We start from the raw sequence: 18,284 nt of genomic DNA on the forward strand, positions 1-18,284 counted from the left end.
ACACTCTCTGGCAGTGCATTCCAGATTGTAACCACCCTCTGTGTAACAAAGTTTCTCCTCATGACTCCATTGCCTCTTTCACTAATCACCTTAAATCTGCACCCTCTCATTTTCAATTCTTCCAACAGCAGGAAACAGTTTTACCTCATCCACTCTGTACAGCTATCTTGTTTGATAAGATTTCTATGAAGCACCTTGGTCCCTTTCATATTGTTAAAGATGCTGGGGAAATTCAAAGAGTAAAAGTTCAACTCATGACATCAAAAGAGAAAATCTTGGAAATACTCAGGTCTGAAAGCATTCATGGTGAGAGAAACAGATGTTTCAATGCTGTCACCTTTCATTTGAACCCATGGTTGTCCATCAACTTCATAAAAGCAATTAATTATAAATATCAGAGAGGCAGTGGCATGGTGGTATTGGCACTGGACTAATAATCCAGAGACACAAAATAATGCTCTGGAGAAACATGTTCAAATCCCTCCACGAGAAATGAATTCAGTAAAAATCTGGAAACAAAAGTCTAATGACACAAAAACATCGTCCCGATCTGGTTCACAAATGTCCTTCAGAGAAGGAAATCTGCTGTCCTTATGTGGTCTGGCCTACATATGACCCCAGACCCATAGCAATGTGGTTGACTCTTAAAATGCCCTCTGAAATGGTCCAGCAAGTCACTCAGTTCAAGGGCAGTTAGGGATGGGCAATAAATCTGGTGATGCCCACATCTCATGAATGAATAAAAGGAATTCAAATCAACAAGACAGTCTTTTTTGCTAAAGTAATAAAGAAGCCTGTGGACATCGGACTTTTAACCAAAAGTAGAAAATTCTGCACATCCACAGCCTGTGAAGGTGGGATAGGTTGACCTCTCAATAGTTTGAGTGTCAGATTCCATTCCCACTGCTAACCCGGTCCTTTCCCAGCCTGGCTGACCAACCCTTTGCCCCTTTCCTGGCTCTCCCTGATGCTTATTTTTATTTCACTTTGACTCCACCCCGGGCAGGCAAACAGGCAGAAGCAGACTCTGAATGAACGGCTGGTGCAGACAGAGCGGGACATGGAACTTCAGAGCAAAGGACTACTCCGAGCCAGTAAGGAGAAGGAGGAGCTGATGAAGGAGAAGGCCAACCTGGTGGTCCAGCTGACAGCTGCTGAGAAGGAGAGCAGGGCCCTTTCTGAGGAGGTAGCTGCTCTCAGGTAGGGGATTCTGAGACTGCGTGCTATATTTAAACATTTCATATGAATCTCCAGCAAAACTTGCCAAATGTTACATAGAAGTTAGATGCTCAGTATAACACTTTGGCTCACCCTGACTGATTAAACTGTGAGACTTATGAGAGAAGATTCTTCTGTTAATACAATTCAACTTTCCAGAAGTAGTCCAGTGAGTGAAAGTGGATGGAGTACAAGCTTATTTTGCCAGAACCTCATTATTAACAAATATAAATGAAGTAACAGCAAAGAAATGTGCCAAGAGTTGTTACTTCCAGCTCAATAGCATGGACATACTGTGCAGAAATGTGAATAATCTCAAATTTTCAGAAGGGAGAACATGATCAACCAGCCAGGGGTGCATTGAAAGAATCCACATCTAGAGGTGACAAAGACCTGGATGAAGTTTACAACAGTAGCTCAGCTCAGACAGAGGGTGAAGTCAGGCAGTGTCACAGAGATGGAAATAGACGGTTTTAGCAATGGCAAGAGTACGTAGCTCCAGGAAAAGGTCATGGGATCGGAAGGCCACCTCCATAGATTAGTCCAAAGTCCTGCCTGAGATGACATTCCAATATGTCCTTTCCATTATTCATTGTGAATTTGCAGCTTTTCTGAGTTTTTATTTTTGTTTTGTTTCAGGGCAGATAAGGAAGCTTTAGAGACCAACCTGTTTGAATCCCAGAAACTAGTTTCACAGCTGCAAACTCGAAAGGAGAAGCTGGAGGGAGAGAACCAGACCATTCTTCTTGCAAAGGAGTCACTTCTAGGTCTTGTGTGTTCTAATATACAAGTGTCTTTTTTTTGTATATATGTGTACATGCTTTATATGTGTGTGTTTATATAATTATCTGTTTTAAAATGTGTTTGCACATATGCATGTCGATTATCACATGCATGAGCTCACTCAGACATGGATAATAGGTACTGAGATGATTATACCCTTTTAATCTGCAATTTTGGACCAGGTAAAATCCAGTACATGTTTAGTTCCTTCCCCAATAGCACATCATACCAATTCAGGACAACTTACATCATTGCAGCTGACAAACTAACTCACCTTAATGATGCCTCTCTATTGCACCCAACTACACTGCATCCTCAACATTGTGGCACCAATTTATCACCCTGAGCAACACACTAATCAGGTCAGCTGATTAACACTTACCCTACTCTACAGGAGATTGTTAGATTTTTTTAAAAAAGAAGAAACATAAAGCAATTGCTAAAGAAATCAAATAGCAATTGGGAAAACAAAGAGGATTGATGTTTCACCCATTTTGGGCACGATCATGTTTATACCCAGAAAAAGTGTCTGGTAAGATTGGCATAAGAAAGGCATGTTCCTCAATTTTTCCTTCTCACGTGGTCTTTCCACCTCAAGCACCAAACAATGGGTGGGACAAATTTGTAAGATTGCCCCTTTATTTCTAGAACGATAGATTTGAAAAGCAGAAGGGTCATGCTAAACTTGGATGGAATATTGGTTAGGCTGGACTTGAAGTTCATGCAAGAGTTTTCATCTATATATAATAAAAATGGTGAAGATGCAAAAATAATTTACAAAGATTATACCAGGACTGAGAAGATTTACTCACCAGCAAAGACTGAAGAAGCAGGGGACCTTTTCTTTAGCTGGGGGAGGATGACCTGACAGAAGTCTTTGATAACGATAGTGTTTTAAAAACCAGGTTCCACTGGTGGAGTCCAAAAGCTAACGGCAGAAATATAAAATAATTACAAATAAATCTAATAGGGAGTTCAATGAAACATCTTAACCCAAAGAGTGATAAGAATAAAATTAATGTAAATAAATTGTTGCTCTTTCTTTCCTTCCAAGTGACATCTACCCTACCATCCCTAAATACAGTGCACCCTGAGCCCAGTGACACCTATCCTACTGTCCCCAAATGTACTCCACCCTCAGTCTAGAGACACCTATCCTATTGCCCCCATATACAGTGCACCCTCAGCTCAGTGACACCTACCTGACTGCTCTGAAATATTCTCCATCCTCAGCCAAGTGTCACCTAACATGCTATACCCAGATTCACTATACCCTCAACTAACTGGAATCCAGGTTTGGTGCATAATTGAATATAACTGAACTTTGCTGTTTCAGAGAGGTGATTGCCATTCCTTTTTGCATTTCAGTCGAGATTGATGTTGCACGAAAGGAGATGGACCTGCAGCTAATCAACATTGAACACAGTAAAGAACTGTTGCAGCAGAAATTGAATCAGGTGGAGCAAGAGGCTCAGATCTCACTGAAAAATGAAAAACTGATCCATGAGGAAGACATTGAACACCTCCGTAAAGAAAAGGTATGTACTGTTTAGGTCTCAATGACTTGATGAAGAGGTATTCGTGGAGATGTCCAACTTTAAGAACATAAGAAATAAGAAATAGGAGCAGGAGTAGGCCATCTAGCCCTTCGAGCCTGCCCCGCCATTCAATAAGATCATGGCTGATCTGTTGTTGCTCAGTTCCACTTTCCCGCCCTCTCCCCATAACCCTTAATCCCCTCTCTTATCAAGAACCCATCAACCCGCTTCTTAAAAATATTTAGCGAGGCAGCCTCCACCACTTCAACGGGCAGAGAATTCCAGAGATTCACCACCCTTTGAGTGAAGAAGTTCCTCCTCAACTCCGTTCTAAACCGCCTCCCCTTTATCTTGAGGCTGTGCCCCCTAGTCCTGTCTTTTTTGAGCGGGAAGAGTCTCTCCACCTCTATCCTATCCATCCCATTCATCATCTTATACGTCTCAATGAGATCTCCCCTCATTCTTCTAAACTCTAATGAGTACAAGCCTAGTTTATTCAGCCTCTCCTCATAGCTCAATCCCCTCAACTCCGGTATCAGCCTAGTAAACCTCCTCTGCACTCCCTCCAGGGCCAAAATATCCTTGCGCAGGTGCGGCGCCCAAAACTGCACACAGTACTCCAGCTGCGGCCTCACCAATGCCCTATACAGCTGCAGCAAGACCTCCCTACTTTTATATTCAATCCCCCTCGCTATGAAGGCCAGCATCCCATTCGCCTTCCTGACCACCTGCTGCACCTGCAAGCTGGGTTTTTGCGACTCATGCACAAGGACCCCGAGGTCCCTCTGCACCGTCGCCTGCTGCAGTTTTTCGCCCCGTAAGTAATAGTCCTTCCTACCATTCTTCCTACCAAAGTGGACCACCTCACACTTGCCAACTTTCTATTCTACCCTGTGACAGAATCTATCTAACTCGTCAATCTCCTTTCACAATTCAGATACAATCTATCTTGTCATGAACCCTTTAAAACATTTACTTTCCCGAAAAAAATGAAGGCTTTGTTGCAAAGATCCCCTGTTTCCAAAAATAGATGAGTAAATGCACAAAATTGATGTATTTCGCAGAATGGCTAATTCTGGCCAAACCCAAATAAGGTGCACTATACTGTGCAGATGCAGGTGAACCTGTGAGGATAAGAGCGTGGTGGGGTATTGCTGGTGAACCCGTGAGGGGGTGGTCTCTCAGGAACATGAGAAGTCCTGATTCTGATGCTGCCCTGGCTAGATTAAACACAAGCTCAACGCATGCTCAGGAGCTGCAGAGATATCAGATATTCAGGACAAAACACACCCTAGGAAAGCCTGACACAGGATAAAAGGCTCAGTTACAGGACGGTCCCAGAAAATCCTAGACGTTTGGTCACCCTGGGGCTTCATTGAAACATAACACAATCGATATCCCGTTCACATGCAGCATACCTTTACACCAGTCAGCCTGAAGCAGGGCTGGAAATTGTCACGTTCAATATATTTGAAAAAAGACGAATCAAGCGAAAAAGATTGAATAAATGCTTCCTGTCAAATTTGTTGGATCAAAAGGCTGACTTTGGGTAAGTTTGTAATGGTGGGGATATAACACAGTGAAAACTGATGGCTTTTGACCAGCACATACTACATTGTGTGCCCACAGGAGAGCCTACGGCTTAAGCTGACTGCAGAGAAGGATGAGACAGTTCAGCGCTTTCAGCAGGAACGAGATGACCTACTCACCCGCTTCGAGGAAGAGAAAGAGGAGCTAAATGAAGAAATTCTCAGTTTACAAAAAGAGAGGGATGAGTGTCTGATCCAGGCGGAGAGCCAGAAACAGCAGGTAAAGAACAAATTGGTTTCTTTAAAGGTTCAAATGCAAACTACAAGACACTCCATGTGATTATGAAACAGAGTTATGTAATACACAGTGCTTAGGGACTCCCCATGGAATTAAAGTGGTAGAACTATATTGCTCCAAAACAAGGTGCTCTAAGAATTGAAGTGATGTGGTGTGCATCACTTAGAGGATAACAAACACGTTAAAGGGGAAAAGCTTACATTTTATGAGCAGAATTAGGAAGAATTCACTCTGGTTGCTCTTCCTTATAGAGTTATACAGGTTTACAGCATGGAAACAGGTCCTTAGACCCAATTTGTCCATGCATCCCAGTTTTTACCACTAAGCTAGTCCCAATTGCCCACATTTGGCCCGTATCGCTCTATACCAATCTTACCCATGTGACTATCTAAATGCTTTTTAAAAGACAAAATTTACCCATCTCTACGAATACATCTGGCAGCTCGCTCCAGACACTCACCACCCTCTGTGTGAAAATATTGCCTCTCTGAACCCTTTTGTATCTCTGCCCTCTCACTTTAAACCTATGTCCTCTAGTTTTAGATTCCCATATCTTTTGGAAAAAATGTTGACTAGCTACCTTATCTATGCTCCTCATTATTGTATAGATCTCTATAAGATCAGCCCTAAACCTCCTATGATGCAGGGAAAAAAGTCCCAGTCTAACCAGTTTCTCCTTATAACTTAAACCATCAAGTCCTGGTAGCATCCTAGTACATCTTTCCTGCATTCTTTCTAGTTTAATAATATCCTTTCTATTATAGAAAGGATTCATTTAATCATACAAAGTTACAGATCTACTTTGGCAGGTTCCTGGGAGCTTTCTTCTGCCACCTCACTAGGCCACTGAAAGGAAGATAGTGGGTTCAGCTGGGACCTTCCAAGCATTGAATTTACAGAAGCATTCCAGCAGATTTGTTCTCCGATAGGTGAAACATCCCACCTAAATTTGGCTTTTAAACCACACCTGCTAATTTGCTGGCAGTTTAGTAATTCATCTCTGTAGCAAAGCAGCTCCATATGTGTGCTAATGGTTATTGTTTAATCGAGCCCCATACTGCACTTTAATTGATCCCAGATGAGATGATTATGAACTGAGTCTGCAGTTTCCATTGTAAATGTAACACTTTAATTCCATCTTAACTTAATCGCCTGTCAGGTGATCATTCTTCCAGCTCTTGTGTGAATTGTTAATTTTCTTGTGCTCTTGGCAATGAACCTTAAACAACTGTTCAACACTAAATTAAACACTTAATGTGGATGAGAAAACCACTCAGGAATACATTTTGTAAAAGTGTTTTCTTCATTTATTCATTAGAAAGAAACGTATTCACTGCAATAGCACCATCAGGTACAGTTCCACAAAGGTTAGAAATTCCAGATTTGACTTTTGGTCAGTGCTGAGCCAGCTGACGATTAGTGCAGATTTATGGGCGTTGTCAGTATACTTTGGCCAGGTACATGGCTAGAGTCCATAAGTCAGAGTTCCTGCTGTCCATCACCACCATGCAAGATGGAGTGGTTGAGTACTCAGGGTAGGAGCTCTGGTCTTGTGAACAGATGGCAGATAGTTTAATGAGTAGATGAGCAGTACTGACATGAAACAGTTTAGAGACTGGAAATGAGAGAGAATGGGTACCGGATGAAATATGCGGTATAATATAAGTCCAAACACAGGACACATGTAGAATAGAGAGCATTACTCAGTCTGAAAACTAAACCAACAGAGAGTAAAAGTGGTAAAGCTAAGGCTTGAACTTACCATGAGTTTTGAACATTGTAAGTTTACGCCACATCTTCGAGATGACACTAAGGGGCACAGATGAAAGAACGTTGGCGGCATTTTCCTCCCTCACCGCAGTGTGTTTCGCAGCAGCAGGAAGCAGCATTCACTCGCTGATAGCAGGATCTTATGGTTGTCAAAGGGGCTTCCTGTTGAACATGCTTCTCACAGTTGGGAAGCCATGATGGGGGTGTGCCACTGACAGAACCATAAGATCCCGCTGGCGTTAAACAGCAGCAAGATATCAGCACATGTGTAGCAGTCCAAAAAAAGGAATTAGGAAACATTTATCTCATATGCATACACAGTTCCTGCGCAGAAGTTTCATGCAAGACTCAGGTCAATAGCCCAAGGTTCCATGGGCAGAACAGAAATTAAACAAAATATCCATTAGAAAAGAGGGACACATGACAGATCTCATTACCAGAGTGCAGTCAGAGAAAACCAGAGAACAAAACCAAGTATAGCACAGCACAGGAATAAGCCCTTTGTCCCCCCCAAGCCTGCGTCGATACGTGACGTCTTTCTAAGCTAAAGATCTTTTGCCTCTTTGCAATTTTTATCCCTCTGTTCTTGCTTATTCACGTATCTATCAAGATGCCTCTTAAATATTGTATCTGCTTCTACCACCTCCTCTAGCAGCACATTCCACGCACTTACCATTCTCTGTTATAGAAAACCTGGCTCTCACATTTCCTTTAACTTTCTCCCTTTTACCTTAAACTTATGTCCCCTAGTAATTGACATTCCTACCCTGGGAAAAGGCCCAACTATCTATTCTATCCGTGCCTTTCATAATTTTCTAAACTTCTATCAGGTCACCCCTTAGCCTCTGGCATTCAAGTGAAAACAAACCAAGTTTGTCCAATCTCTCCTCACAACTAATACCATCCAAACCAGGCAACATCTTGGTAAATCTTTTCTGTACCCTCTCCAAAGCCTCCACATCGTTCTGGTAGTGTGGCAACCAAAACTGTACACAATAACCAAAATATGGGCTAACTGAAGTTCTATACAGCTGCAACATAACTTGCCAATTTTTATACTCTATGCCCCAATCGATGAAGGCAAGCATGTCATATGCTGTCTTGACCACCTTGTCCACTTTCAGGGAACTATGAACCTATACACCTTGATCCCTAAATATGTTAATTGTTTTAACAGTTCTGCCATTTACTGTATGTTTCGTTCCTGCATTAGACCTTCCAAAATGCATCACCTTACATTTGGATTATCTGCCATTTTTCTGCCAAAGCCTCCAACCTATCTATATCCTGCTGTATCCTTTGGCAATCCTCCTCACTATCTGCAGTTTCCCCAGTCTCTGTCTCAACTGCAAACTTACTAATCAAAGCAGCTGTATCCTGTTCCAAATCATTTCTATATGTCACAAACAGCAGGGGTCCCAGCACTGATCCCTGTGGAACACCATTGGTCACAGATCTCCAGTCAGAAAAACACCCTTCCACCACCATTCTCTGTCTTCTATGCCCAAACCAGTTCTGCATTCATCGCACCAGTTCACCATGGATCCCATGTGACTTCAGCTTCTGTCTTAGCCTGCTGTGAGGGACCTTGTTAGAGGCCTGGCTAAAGTTCATGTTGACAACATCCAACACCTTGCCCTCATCAACCATCTTTGTTACTTCCTCAAAAAAACACAATCAAATACACACCCTCCCTTGAGTAAATTCTGTTCCTAAGAACCTTCTCCAATAATTTCCCTGCCACTGATGTCAGACTCATTAGCCTATAATTTCCCAGATTATCCCTGTATTTCTTCTTAAACAACTGAACAACATTGGCTACTCTCCAGTCATCTGGGACCTCCACGTGACTAATGAGGATACAAAGATTTCGTACAAGGCCCCAGAAATTTCCTCCCTCGCCTCCCTCATTATTCTGGGATTGTTCCTATCAAATCCTGGGGACTTGTCTACCTTAATACTTTTCAGAACACGCAACATCTTTTTCATTTTGACATGCCCCAGCATATCAGCATACCTCTCTCCAGACTCATTATCCACCAGATCCTCCTCCTTTGTGAATATCGATGCAAAGTGTCCATTAAGATGTCACGCACTTCCCTCGGCTCCATGCATAAATACCCTCCTTTGTCCTTGAGTGGAACTACCCTTTTCCTAGCTACCCTCTTGCTCCATATATACATACAAAATGCCTTGGGATTTTCCTTAATCCTGTTTACCAAGATATTTCATGTCCCCTTTTAGCCCACCTAACTCCTTGTTTAAATTCTTTCCTGCTTTCTTTGTATTCTTCAAGGGCTCTGTCTGTCTTCAGTTTCCCAAATCTTACATAGGCCTCCACTTCCTGGGTGGGATTGTTGTCGGTGCAGGCTCGATGGGCCAAATGGCTTCCTTCTGCACTGAAGATTCTATGATTCTATGAAACCTTGTGTTTCAGATTTTTCCATAATCTGCCCACAAATCTGAGCTGGAGGAGTCCAATAATTCATCGTATTTGATAAAAATTGCTGGGGAAATTTATAACAAAGGATTAATATGCTTAATGCTCAGTTTGACCTATTAGTTTGGCATGTGATATAAATTGAAATTTTACATGCATATGGTTGAGTGGATGGAGAATGATATGTCTGCACAAAAGAAATAGGGAGAAGGGTTTTCCATTCCTGTTTTCACCAAGCGGGATCGGCAGAAGGAGCAGAAAATCCTGCGAGAAGCCCAAAATGTAATTTATGCCAACATGAATTCCCATTGTCATTGTCTCCACACTTGTCAATGATGTAATGGGATATTGACATTTAACATAGGGATCCCCATTAGAATACATTTACATGCCTCTACTTTGACAATCCACCCTTGCCAATCCCCCTCAACCCCCTCATGTTGCATAATCCAGCTCACAAATTCTCTTGTTTGCGAATCTTGCCATCCTTATTGTTCACTTTCATAAGAACACGTTGGTTCTGAACTCTAATCAACTAGCCTTCAAAAGGTTCCCACATTACATCAGTGAATTTACCCTCAAACAGCCACCCCCAATCTACATTCCCCAGTTCCTGTTGTCATAGTTAGCTTTCTCCAGGTTTAGTACTTTCACCTGAGGACTGTTCTTATCCTTATCCATACGTAATTCAAAACTAACAGAATTATGGTCACTGTTCCCAAAATGCTCCCCCTTGAAACTTTGATCATCTGGGTGGGTTCATTCCCCAGTACCAGATCTAATATGGTGTAATGCTTTGATGGGTCGAGTTGGGAAATGCGCACATCTGCCAATTAGCAGGGCTCGTGCATGAATTCCTGATGCATGCACCTCTACCACTGGAAAGCAGGTGCGGTCAGGACCACGCAGGAAAAAGGCACAAAGAGCAGGTAAATGATTTTAATCTATTTGTAATGTAATTTAAATGTCATTACTGGGTCCAGGTCTGAATTCTCTGGGCCAGCCGGCAGGAGTATTTCAATCCAGCAGGGTTTAGAGTAGCTCCCAACTTTTGGGGAACTAGCGGGAGAATCTGCTGGAGTAAAGGGGGGCAGTTGGGCACCCCCATGCGTCCGGTGGCTGGCGGGGTGGTCCCCACTGGGCATGGGCACCTGGCACTGCCAGCCTGTGTGCCATGGCACTGCCAAGGGGCAAAGTGCCCAACCCCAGGGGTACTTTGCATTGCCCTCCGGACATCAGGCAGTGGCAAGGGGATGGGGTCCAAAGGATGAGGCCAGCTGTGGACGGGGTCTAGGGGGAGATCGATGGGGGAGGGGTCCTGCTGCCATTCTGCATGGGGATTGGTCAGGGCTGCAGGGAGGCCAGTGATTGGGGCCGGCAGGTGAGGGGTCTGTCTGGCGGGTCTGCTAGAGTGGTCGGGGTGAGAGGAGATTGTCACTGCTGGGGGGTGGCTGTGCTGGAGATTGGGGCACTCCAGGATGAGTGGGAGGGGTCAGTGCTGGCTCCGGAATGCTTGTGAGCGCCACGATCGGGCCATGGGGGAGCGGAGGGACAATTTGCTGGCCAATGATTAAGCTGACCAGCAAATTGCAGGCTGACAGTTTGGGGCCATTGCGCATGTGCAGAGGCCGGGAACTGTCAGACTTTGGCATGAATAGGCCCTGCCCCCTTCCCCCCAGCTTTTCATGATATTCACAGTTGTGACCTCTGCAGTGCACAGACTGCGGGAGATTCAAGTCTGAACTCTTACTGAACAAACAATCATGAATTATACAATTTTTCCCGCCAATTCAGCACTTAAATTTTTTTTGGGAGCATCACCCCCATTAAGTCTAAGGAGGATCATTCTCTTCCAGGATGAGTGCACTCTGATGGTTTTATTTATACATATTGTGTCATTGCTCTAGAAAAATGCAAAGTATGAATTGCCCTTAGACTTGAGATTTATCTTATTTTGGTCTCTGGCACCCTCTGTGACATAATTCGCACCTTCAATTTGGAGGAAAATAAATCAAAAGCAAGTTTAATGTGACTGATGATAGAATTACCAGCTGATAACATTGTTGTAGTGATAAAGTTGCAATTGTTTGGCAGGAGCTGTGTTGCTGTCCATCCATCAGTGCTGCAGGCCATGCCATGTGGAAAATGTGATCCATCTGATCAGTTACCAAAGCCCAATCATCAGTTTTCCTTTGTGTTCCAATTTTCCATTCTCTTTCCTTGTCAGCCATTAACCAGCTGAACAAATTTCTATTTTTTCAAGGCCTTGTGTCTCAAGGAATCGGAGAAAAATATCCTGTCTGAAAAACTGGGGCATGTCCAACGTGAACTTGGCAATGCGAACATGGAAATTGACCGGGTGAAACGAGAGTTACATGGTCGACAGGAGCAGGACAAGGTGACAATCAATTTAGCGTTGCTTTCAAGAGCATTGTTTTTCCCCTTTAAAAATGAGTTAATACTGCTGTCAAGACCAATTGTGGAGAGATTTGCAAATGACATGTTAGACAAGTTACATAATTTACAGAAATAAATTTATATGTAATGCAGATTACATAAATTGAGATTTTATGCAGAATAAGACAAGAACTAATCTTTTGTATCATGTCCTTTTGTCCAGAACACGATTAAGATCATTAATGATGACCTGAAGACCTTTCGGGGTCAGTTTGAAGAAGCAGTGGCCACCCATGAGAGAGAGGTCAAAGGTTTCAATGAACAGATTAAAGACTTGACACGTCAGAGAGAAGTGACCCTCAGGGAGGTGGGTTCAAAGATTATCTATTTTCACCTCCAGAATCAAAGTTGTGACTAATTGCTTAGATTCTGAGTGATTTTGGTTTTCTTTTTATAACTTTTCTACAGTGACACACATGGAGTGCCACGTTGCTTTGAGGTGAAATGCTTTTTGTGGAAAGCTTATTCAAGAACCCATAGTTTAGACAAAGAGGAGAGAGGTAGACTTGTAAATTCAGTATAAGCAAACAGCTGAAATTAAAACACTATGACCTGGGTCTTCACTCACAAAGAACACCCCATTCAAAACATTTAAATTCTCTCAAATACTTAATTTGTTATAAAAACAAAGAGAATTCATTACCCCACATCAAAAACAGCGAATATTTTAATGATCTCTTTGAGTTGTCAATCAAACAGTATAATTAGGATCCCCCTACTGAAAATAATGGTAGGTTGTGTAAAACAGCCAAACATTAATAACAATATAACGATAATTATGGGGGTAAAGTCAACAAAAAGCTATTGTAACTGCTCGGCCAATTTTTTTCAACTCTCAGTCTCACTGGCAAACGTTTTTCTTCGATTTTTTTTAAAGGACTGGAGATTTAAAGAACTTCACAACTTGAATTTCATCAACTCTCACAAATACTGGCAGGCTTTTTATATTTTTGTTGGTTCAGGGTTTTAAATAACTTAGCAGCTTGATGGTTCTACATACCTTATCCACCCTTCATGAACATTTACAGCTCCTTCCTAAATTCATGGCTCATACACTACTGGATAATGCCCTTGCTACATTGCTACACATAGAAAGGAAAAAATTAACAGAAGGCCAACTCAATAACAGTATTAAAACAGCTAAAAATGAAATGTAAAGAGGCCGAGGACTCTCAGTAGGTTTGATTTTAAACATGCCCAACCTACATACAGCAACTATCCACAAAGTCAATCAGATGTCAAAGTACATAGACAAAGTGTAGACTGCAAGTCTCGGGAATTAATGATGAATCTATGTAGATCATCCCATTGCATACAGTATCCAGTTCTAATAGCCAATAAATAACTGACATTTAATTGATTGGAGGCAGCAGAAGAGAAGAGCCATGAGACACATCCCTTGTGACAAAGGGCTGAGTTATGAATAAAGAATGGAACCATCTGGGAAAAAATTTTGTGTTAATGTAGTAAAGGGTATCAAAATTTGGACTTCGGTAGATCCTTAAGAAAACTGTCATTTTCTGGTTATTAGATATTTGATAAATTAAAAATATATCCAACTACACCCTAATGCAAAAATAAATAAATAAAACTCGGCAGGGTATCAAATCTTAAAACTTGGACAAATAACAAGTAAAGTCAGAAAAAAAAATCATGGATTACCCAACAGCTTGTTTACAGCTGGATGGTCACTTTCACAATAGCTGCTGGTACTTCTCCCTGGGGCAGCTGGTCTGCAGCTGGATCTTGATGATTCTCTTTTCACTCAAACACAATGGTGTTGAATCCAAATTCTCCTTTAAGAATTCTCCATTTGCAGCAATCAGGCTTTCTGGTGAATTTTTCAGATCATAAACAGCTCAGCTTTGATGAGAGAGATCTCAAGAAAAACTCAGTGTGGAGGGCAGTGGGGGGAGTGGGTAAGGCTGTTGCCCCTTCTGTCCCTGAAGCAGTCTCTCCCACTATTAGTACACATCCAGTGTATTTTACACCCAACTAGGTCATATGACCTCCATCTTCAAGCTCCATAAACTCTCTGTCTCCTTAAAGCAGCTTGTGCCCTTCATAAATGCAACATATCAGCTGTTATAGGCTAGTGTCCTTTGCTTGGCAAAAGCATTTTTTCCAAAAACTTCTATATGTCCAGTCTGTGACATTATAAATGAATATTCTGTAAAACACATCTTCATAATAGTGTATATCAATCACCCGTGATCACAGTGTTAAATGCAAAGGTGAGGGATTCACACTTGCCTTGAGTGGGAAACAACTTCTCAACAAGGTACATACTCTTGCAACTCAGCCAACGTTGTATACCTGATACGCTACAGGAAAGGATGTCCCAAGGTATGGTACATTGGGGAGACCATGCAGATGCTATGGCAACGTATGAATGAACACCGCTCAACAATCACCAGGCAAGAGTGTTCTCTACCTGTTGGGGAACACTTCAGCGGTCACGGGCATTTGGCCTCTGATCTTCAGGTAAACGTTCTCTAAGGTGGCCTTCAAGACACACGCCAACACAGAATTGCTGAGCAGAGACTGATAGCCAAGTTCCGCACACATGAGGACGGCCTCAACCGGAATCTTGGGTTCATGTCACACTATCTTTAACCCACACGACATGCCTGGGCTTGCAAAATCTCACTAACAGTCCTAGCTGGAGACAATACACATCTCTTTAACCTGTGCTTAACCCTCTCTCCACTCACATTGTCTGTATCTTTAAAACTTGATTACCTATAAAGACTTGCATTCCAACCATTATTGTAGAAATTGAGTTTGTGTCTTTAAATGCCCTGTTTGTGAACAGAACTCCCACTTACCTGACGAAGGAGCAGTGCTCCGAAAACTAGTGGCTTTTGTTACCAAATAAACCTGTTGGACTTTAAACTGGTGTTGTGAGACTTTTTACTAGGATTCTATTCTGTAAGCTCCATGCTCAGAGACCTAATTACTATCTTGAGGGTTATCAAGCACTTTGCATTGTCAACCTTCCAAGGTGCATTCATGAATCCCTCAAGTCAAGGTCCACACATTTGTGAAAGTTACCTGAGCATCTCTTAGTTATACTGTAGGCAGACCCAAATCGATGATCTAAACGTCAAAACAAGCTCTACCCTCTTCAGCATCCCCCAATCCCATCCTCCCTCTTTCAAGCCAACTTCTCACAGATGCACTTGACACCACAGAGCTGCACTGGAGGAACTGTCAATGGGACAATATAAAAAGGCAAACTGCTCAGCACTTCCTGGATCACTCGGTGGCCCTGCAGATGCCACTGCTCAGGAAAGGGTTAATATGGTTGGCACTGAATGAAAAGAAAAACAAATCTGTTAAACCATGACCAATTATTTTTGTTGGCAGTTTGACCAGCCTCTAAGACTGATGTATGGACCACACAGATGACTGATTTCTCAATGGTGATCACATTTGCTTGTATGCGTCCCCTTATAGACTAAGTGCTCAACTTAATCCTTTGTTTACTCTTTATTAGTTTATTATATGAGAACTTGGTCAAGTAAAATATTCCTATTTCCACCCAGAAAACCAAATCTGCTTGGCGCCAGGCAAGGCTCTGCTTATCTCAGAGGGAACAATAAACTTTTTATAGCCCGTTTCACACTGGGAATAATCTGAGAACATAGTATTTATTTTATAAATGTGGAAAACTGCTTGCAGCTGCTACAGAAATGTCTCTGAGTTGTCAAGCTATTGTAACAACTGAGGGGATGTATATTTGTTGACTTGGGAACTTGAGGCTTGTGCAGAAATGGGAAGCATGTTCAAATGAAAGTTAATGGCACACTTTTGACTTTGTTCTCAGATCCTGAGGATAAATGCAAGGATCTTCCCATTACAGTTATCCATCTGCTACTTCCAAGGCAGACCTTAGGGCACTGCGTGGCCTTGCGCTATTCAAAGCTATTCCCTTTTGCTGCATATCATTGTACTCCATACTTGTGAAGTTCCATTGGCTCTTATATTCTTATCACTGTGCCATTGGTGGTCGTGCCTTCTGCTTCTTAGATCTTAAGCATTGGAATTCCCTCCCTGAACCTTTCTATCTCTATACTTCTCTCTCCTTTAAAATCTATTCCTTAAACCAAGCTTTTGTCCACCTGTTCTCATTATCATTTTCTGTAGCTCAATCTCAAATGTTGTATAATAACTCTGCTTTGGAGCTCGTTGAAATGTTTTATTATGTTAAAGGTGCTATATAAATGAAGTGTAGTTTTCACTTCTGAAATCCATCCAACCTTTTTTTGGGCTGTATACACACTAGTCTGCACTGTTGTTTCCCTGACGTAAGGAGTGCCTTATTCCCAGCTCAGCCCAAGACCCAACCTTTCAGCCATTCTGCCCTATTCTCTGGAACTTTCCAAGTCATCCCCTTTTTGCTTCTCCCTTGTCCTCTGAAGCTTCATTGGAAGAGATAGCTTCCTACCTCTTCGACTGTGCACTTGCCAAATGTTGTCTTCCAACTTTTGTTCATAAACAGATGGAGGAGTTAAAGACACAGCTTCGTATGGTAGAGGATGCTCGAGATGGAATTCGCCGAGATCTCATCGAAGCTCACAGGAAGGTCCGAGAGAATGAGGAAGCCCAGGAGGTGCAACGGAAAGAGAACCTGGAGCTCAAACGCATCCTGAATGATGAAGTCCGAGAGAAAGAAGCCATCCAGAACTCCAATGAAGAGCTAAGGAATAACATCAAAAAAATTGAGAGTGAAAGAATCAGGTATTACATATTCAGGGCTGGCTATCAGAAATAGCTTCACAATGTACAAAACCTACCCTGCTCCTTGCAAATCCACAAACTCAAAATGACCACAATATGTTCACAATATGTTCACAATCCTTACGTTCAAAGCAGGTAAAACTGTACCTTAAACATGTTGAGTGGATGCCCCCACATCCTCATGGTGTGTTTTCCAGTGGTGGAGATGGCTTGCCATTGGCCATCAGTGGGATCTTCTGGTCCTGCCAATGTCTATGCAATTTTGCATGGCTCGCTCATCTCGCTATCTGCTGCTGCACCAAAAGATTCTGCCAGCAAGAAAGGCCAGAAAATCCCACCAACACTGTCAAAACTGTATTAAAAGAACCAAAGGCATCAAACCAGCCAAAACTGTAGCCTAAGCACACACTATCAAAATTGTAGCAAAAATCCAGAGATACTGAATCCTTCCCAAAATTATTTTTGAATACCCTGCAGATACTGTACACTCACGAACCTGGCACCCAGATTACCAGCCTCTCAACTCTAATTACTGTTGTATTTGAATAATTACATTTATTATGTTTCTGATTGATGAAAATTGACTAAGTATCCATGTTGTCAGCTTAAAGAGAACAAACGAGGAGAGAGAACAGAAGATTAACATCCTGGAAGAAGCCAAAGTCTCAGTTCAGAATGAGGCAGGAGAACTGCGTTCAAACCTCCGGGAAGTTGAAAAGTCAAGACTGGAGGCCCGAAGAGAATTGCAGGAACTTCGACGACAGGTGAGGAAAGGAGGCTCAGAGAGACCAGTTGATGTTAATCTCATTCCCCAGTGATGATTGGGACAATATTACCGTTCCTTCACTGTCACTGTATCAAAATCCTGGAACTCCCTCCCGAACAGCACTGTGGGTACAGTGCGGTCTGCAGTGGTTCAGAAAGTCAGCTCATCACTGCTTTCTTAAGGGATGGCACGATGGCACAATGGTTAGCACTGATACCTCACAGCCCCAGGGACCTATGTTCAACTTGGCCTCGTGTAACTGGCTGTGTGGAGTTTGCACATTCTCCCTGTGTTTTGTCTGGGTGCTCCAGGTTCCTCCCACAATCTAAAGATGTGTGGTTAGGTTGATTGGCCATGCCAAGTTACCCTTTAGTATCAGGGGGATTCGCAGGATAAATATGTGGGGTTACATTGATAGGGCCTGGGTGGGATTGTTAGCGATGCACTGTAGGGATTCTGTGATTTCTATGATTCTAATTAGGGATAGGCAATAAATACTGCCTTAGCCAACAACACACATAAACCTGGGTCAGAAAAGCCCTGCTATATCTCATGCCTGCTGTAATAATTAGCAGTCAGGAGAAGTTGTTTTGGTCTGTAATTGAAGTTAGGTGAATTAGATTTATTTGACCCTTTTTGAGCTTGTGTTAAGTAGTATGCAGTCTTCAGCTATTCCTTGTCTTCCCTCCTTTTCAATGGAATGGTGGTGAAGTGGTTAGGACTGCTGCATCACAGTGCTAGG

The 18,284-nt window shown here is 42.4% G+C and overlaps 1 protein-coding gene across 1 annotated transcript in view; it reads left to right on the forward strand.

Moving 5' to 3' along the window:
• The window catches only part of crocc2 (ciliary rootlet coiled-coil, rootletin family member 2), a 271,300-nt gene that overhangs the window by 156,630 nt on the left and 96,386 nt on the right, over nt 1-18,284 (forward strand). Inside the window, exons 18-25 of the mRNA XM_080185255.1 lie at nt 1,007-1,200; nt 1,858-1,985; nt 3,370-3,539; nt 5,169-5,348; nt 11,840-11,974; nt 12,197-12,340; nt 16,538-16,776; nt 17,381-17,540. Coding sequence (XP_080041381.1) covers nt 1,007-1,200; nt 1,858-1,985; nt 3,370-3,539; nt 5,169-5,348; nt 11,840-11,974; nt 12,197-12,340; nt 16,538-16,776; nt 17,381-17,540 — 1,350 coding nt within the window. The remainder of the gene's footprint in view (nt 1-1,006; nt 1,201-1,857; nt 1,986-3,369; nt 3,540-5,168; nt 5,349-11,839; nt 11,975-12,196; nt 12,341-16,537; nt 16,777-17,380; nt 17,541-18,284) is intronic.

The sequence above is a fragment of the Carcharhinus amblyrhynchos genome, chromosome 3, assembly GCF_965287045.1.
Source record: "Carcharhinus amblyrhynchos chromosome 3, sCarAmb.v2.hapA, whole genome shotgun sequence".
NCBI classification, from domain to species: Eukaryota; Metazoa; Chordata; class Chondrichthyes; order Carcharhiniformes; family Carcharhinidae; genus Carcharhinus; species Carcharhinus amblyrhynchos.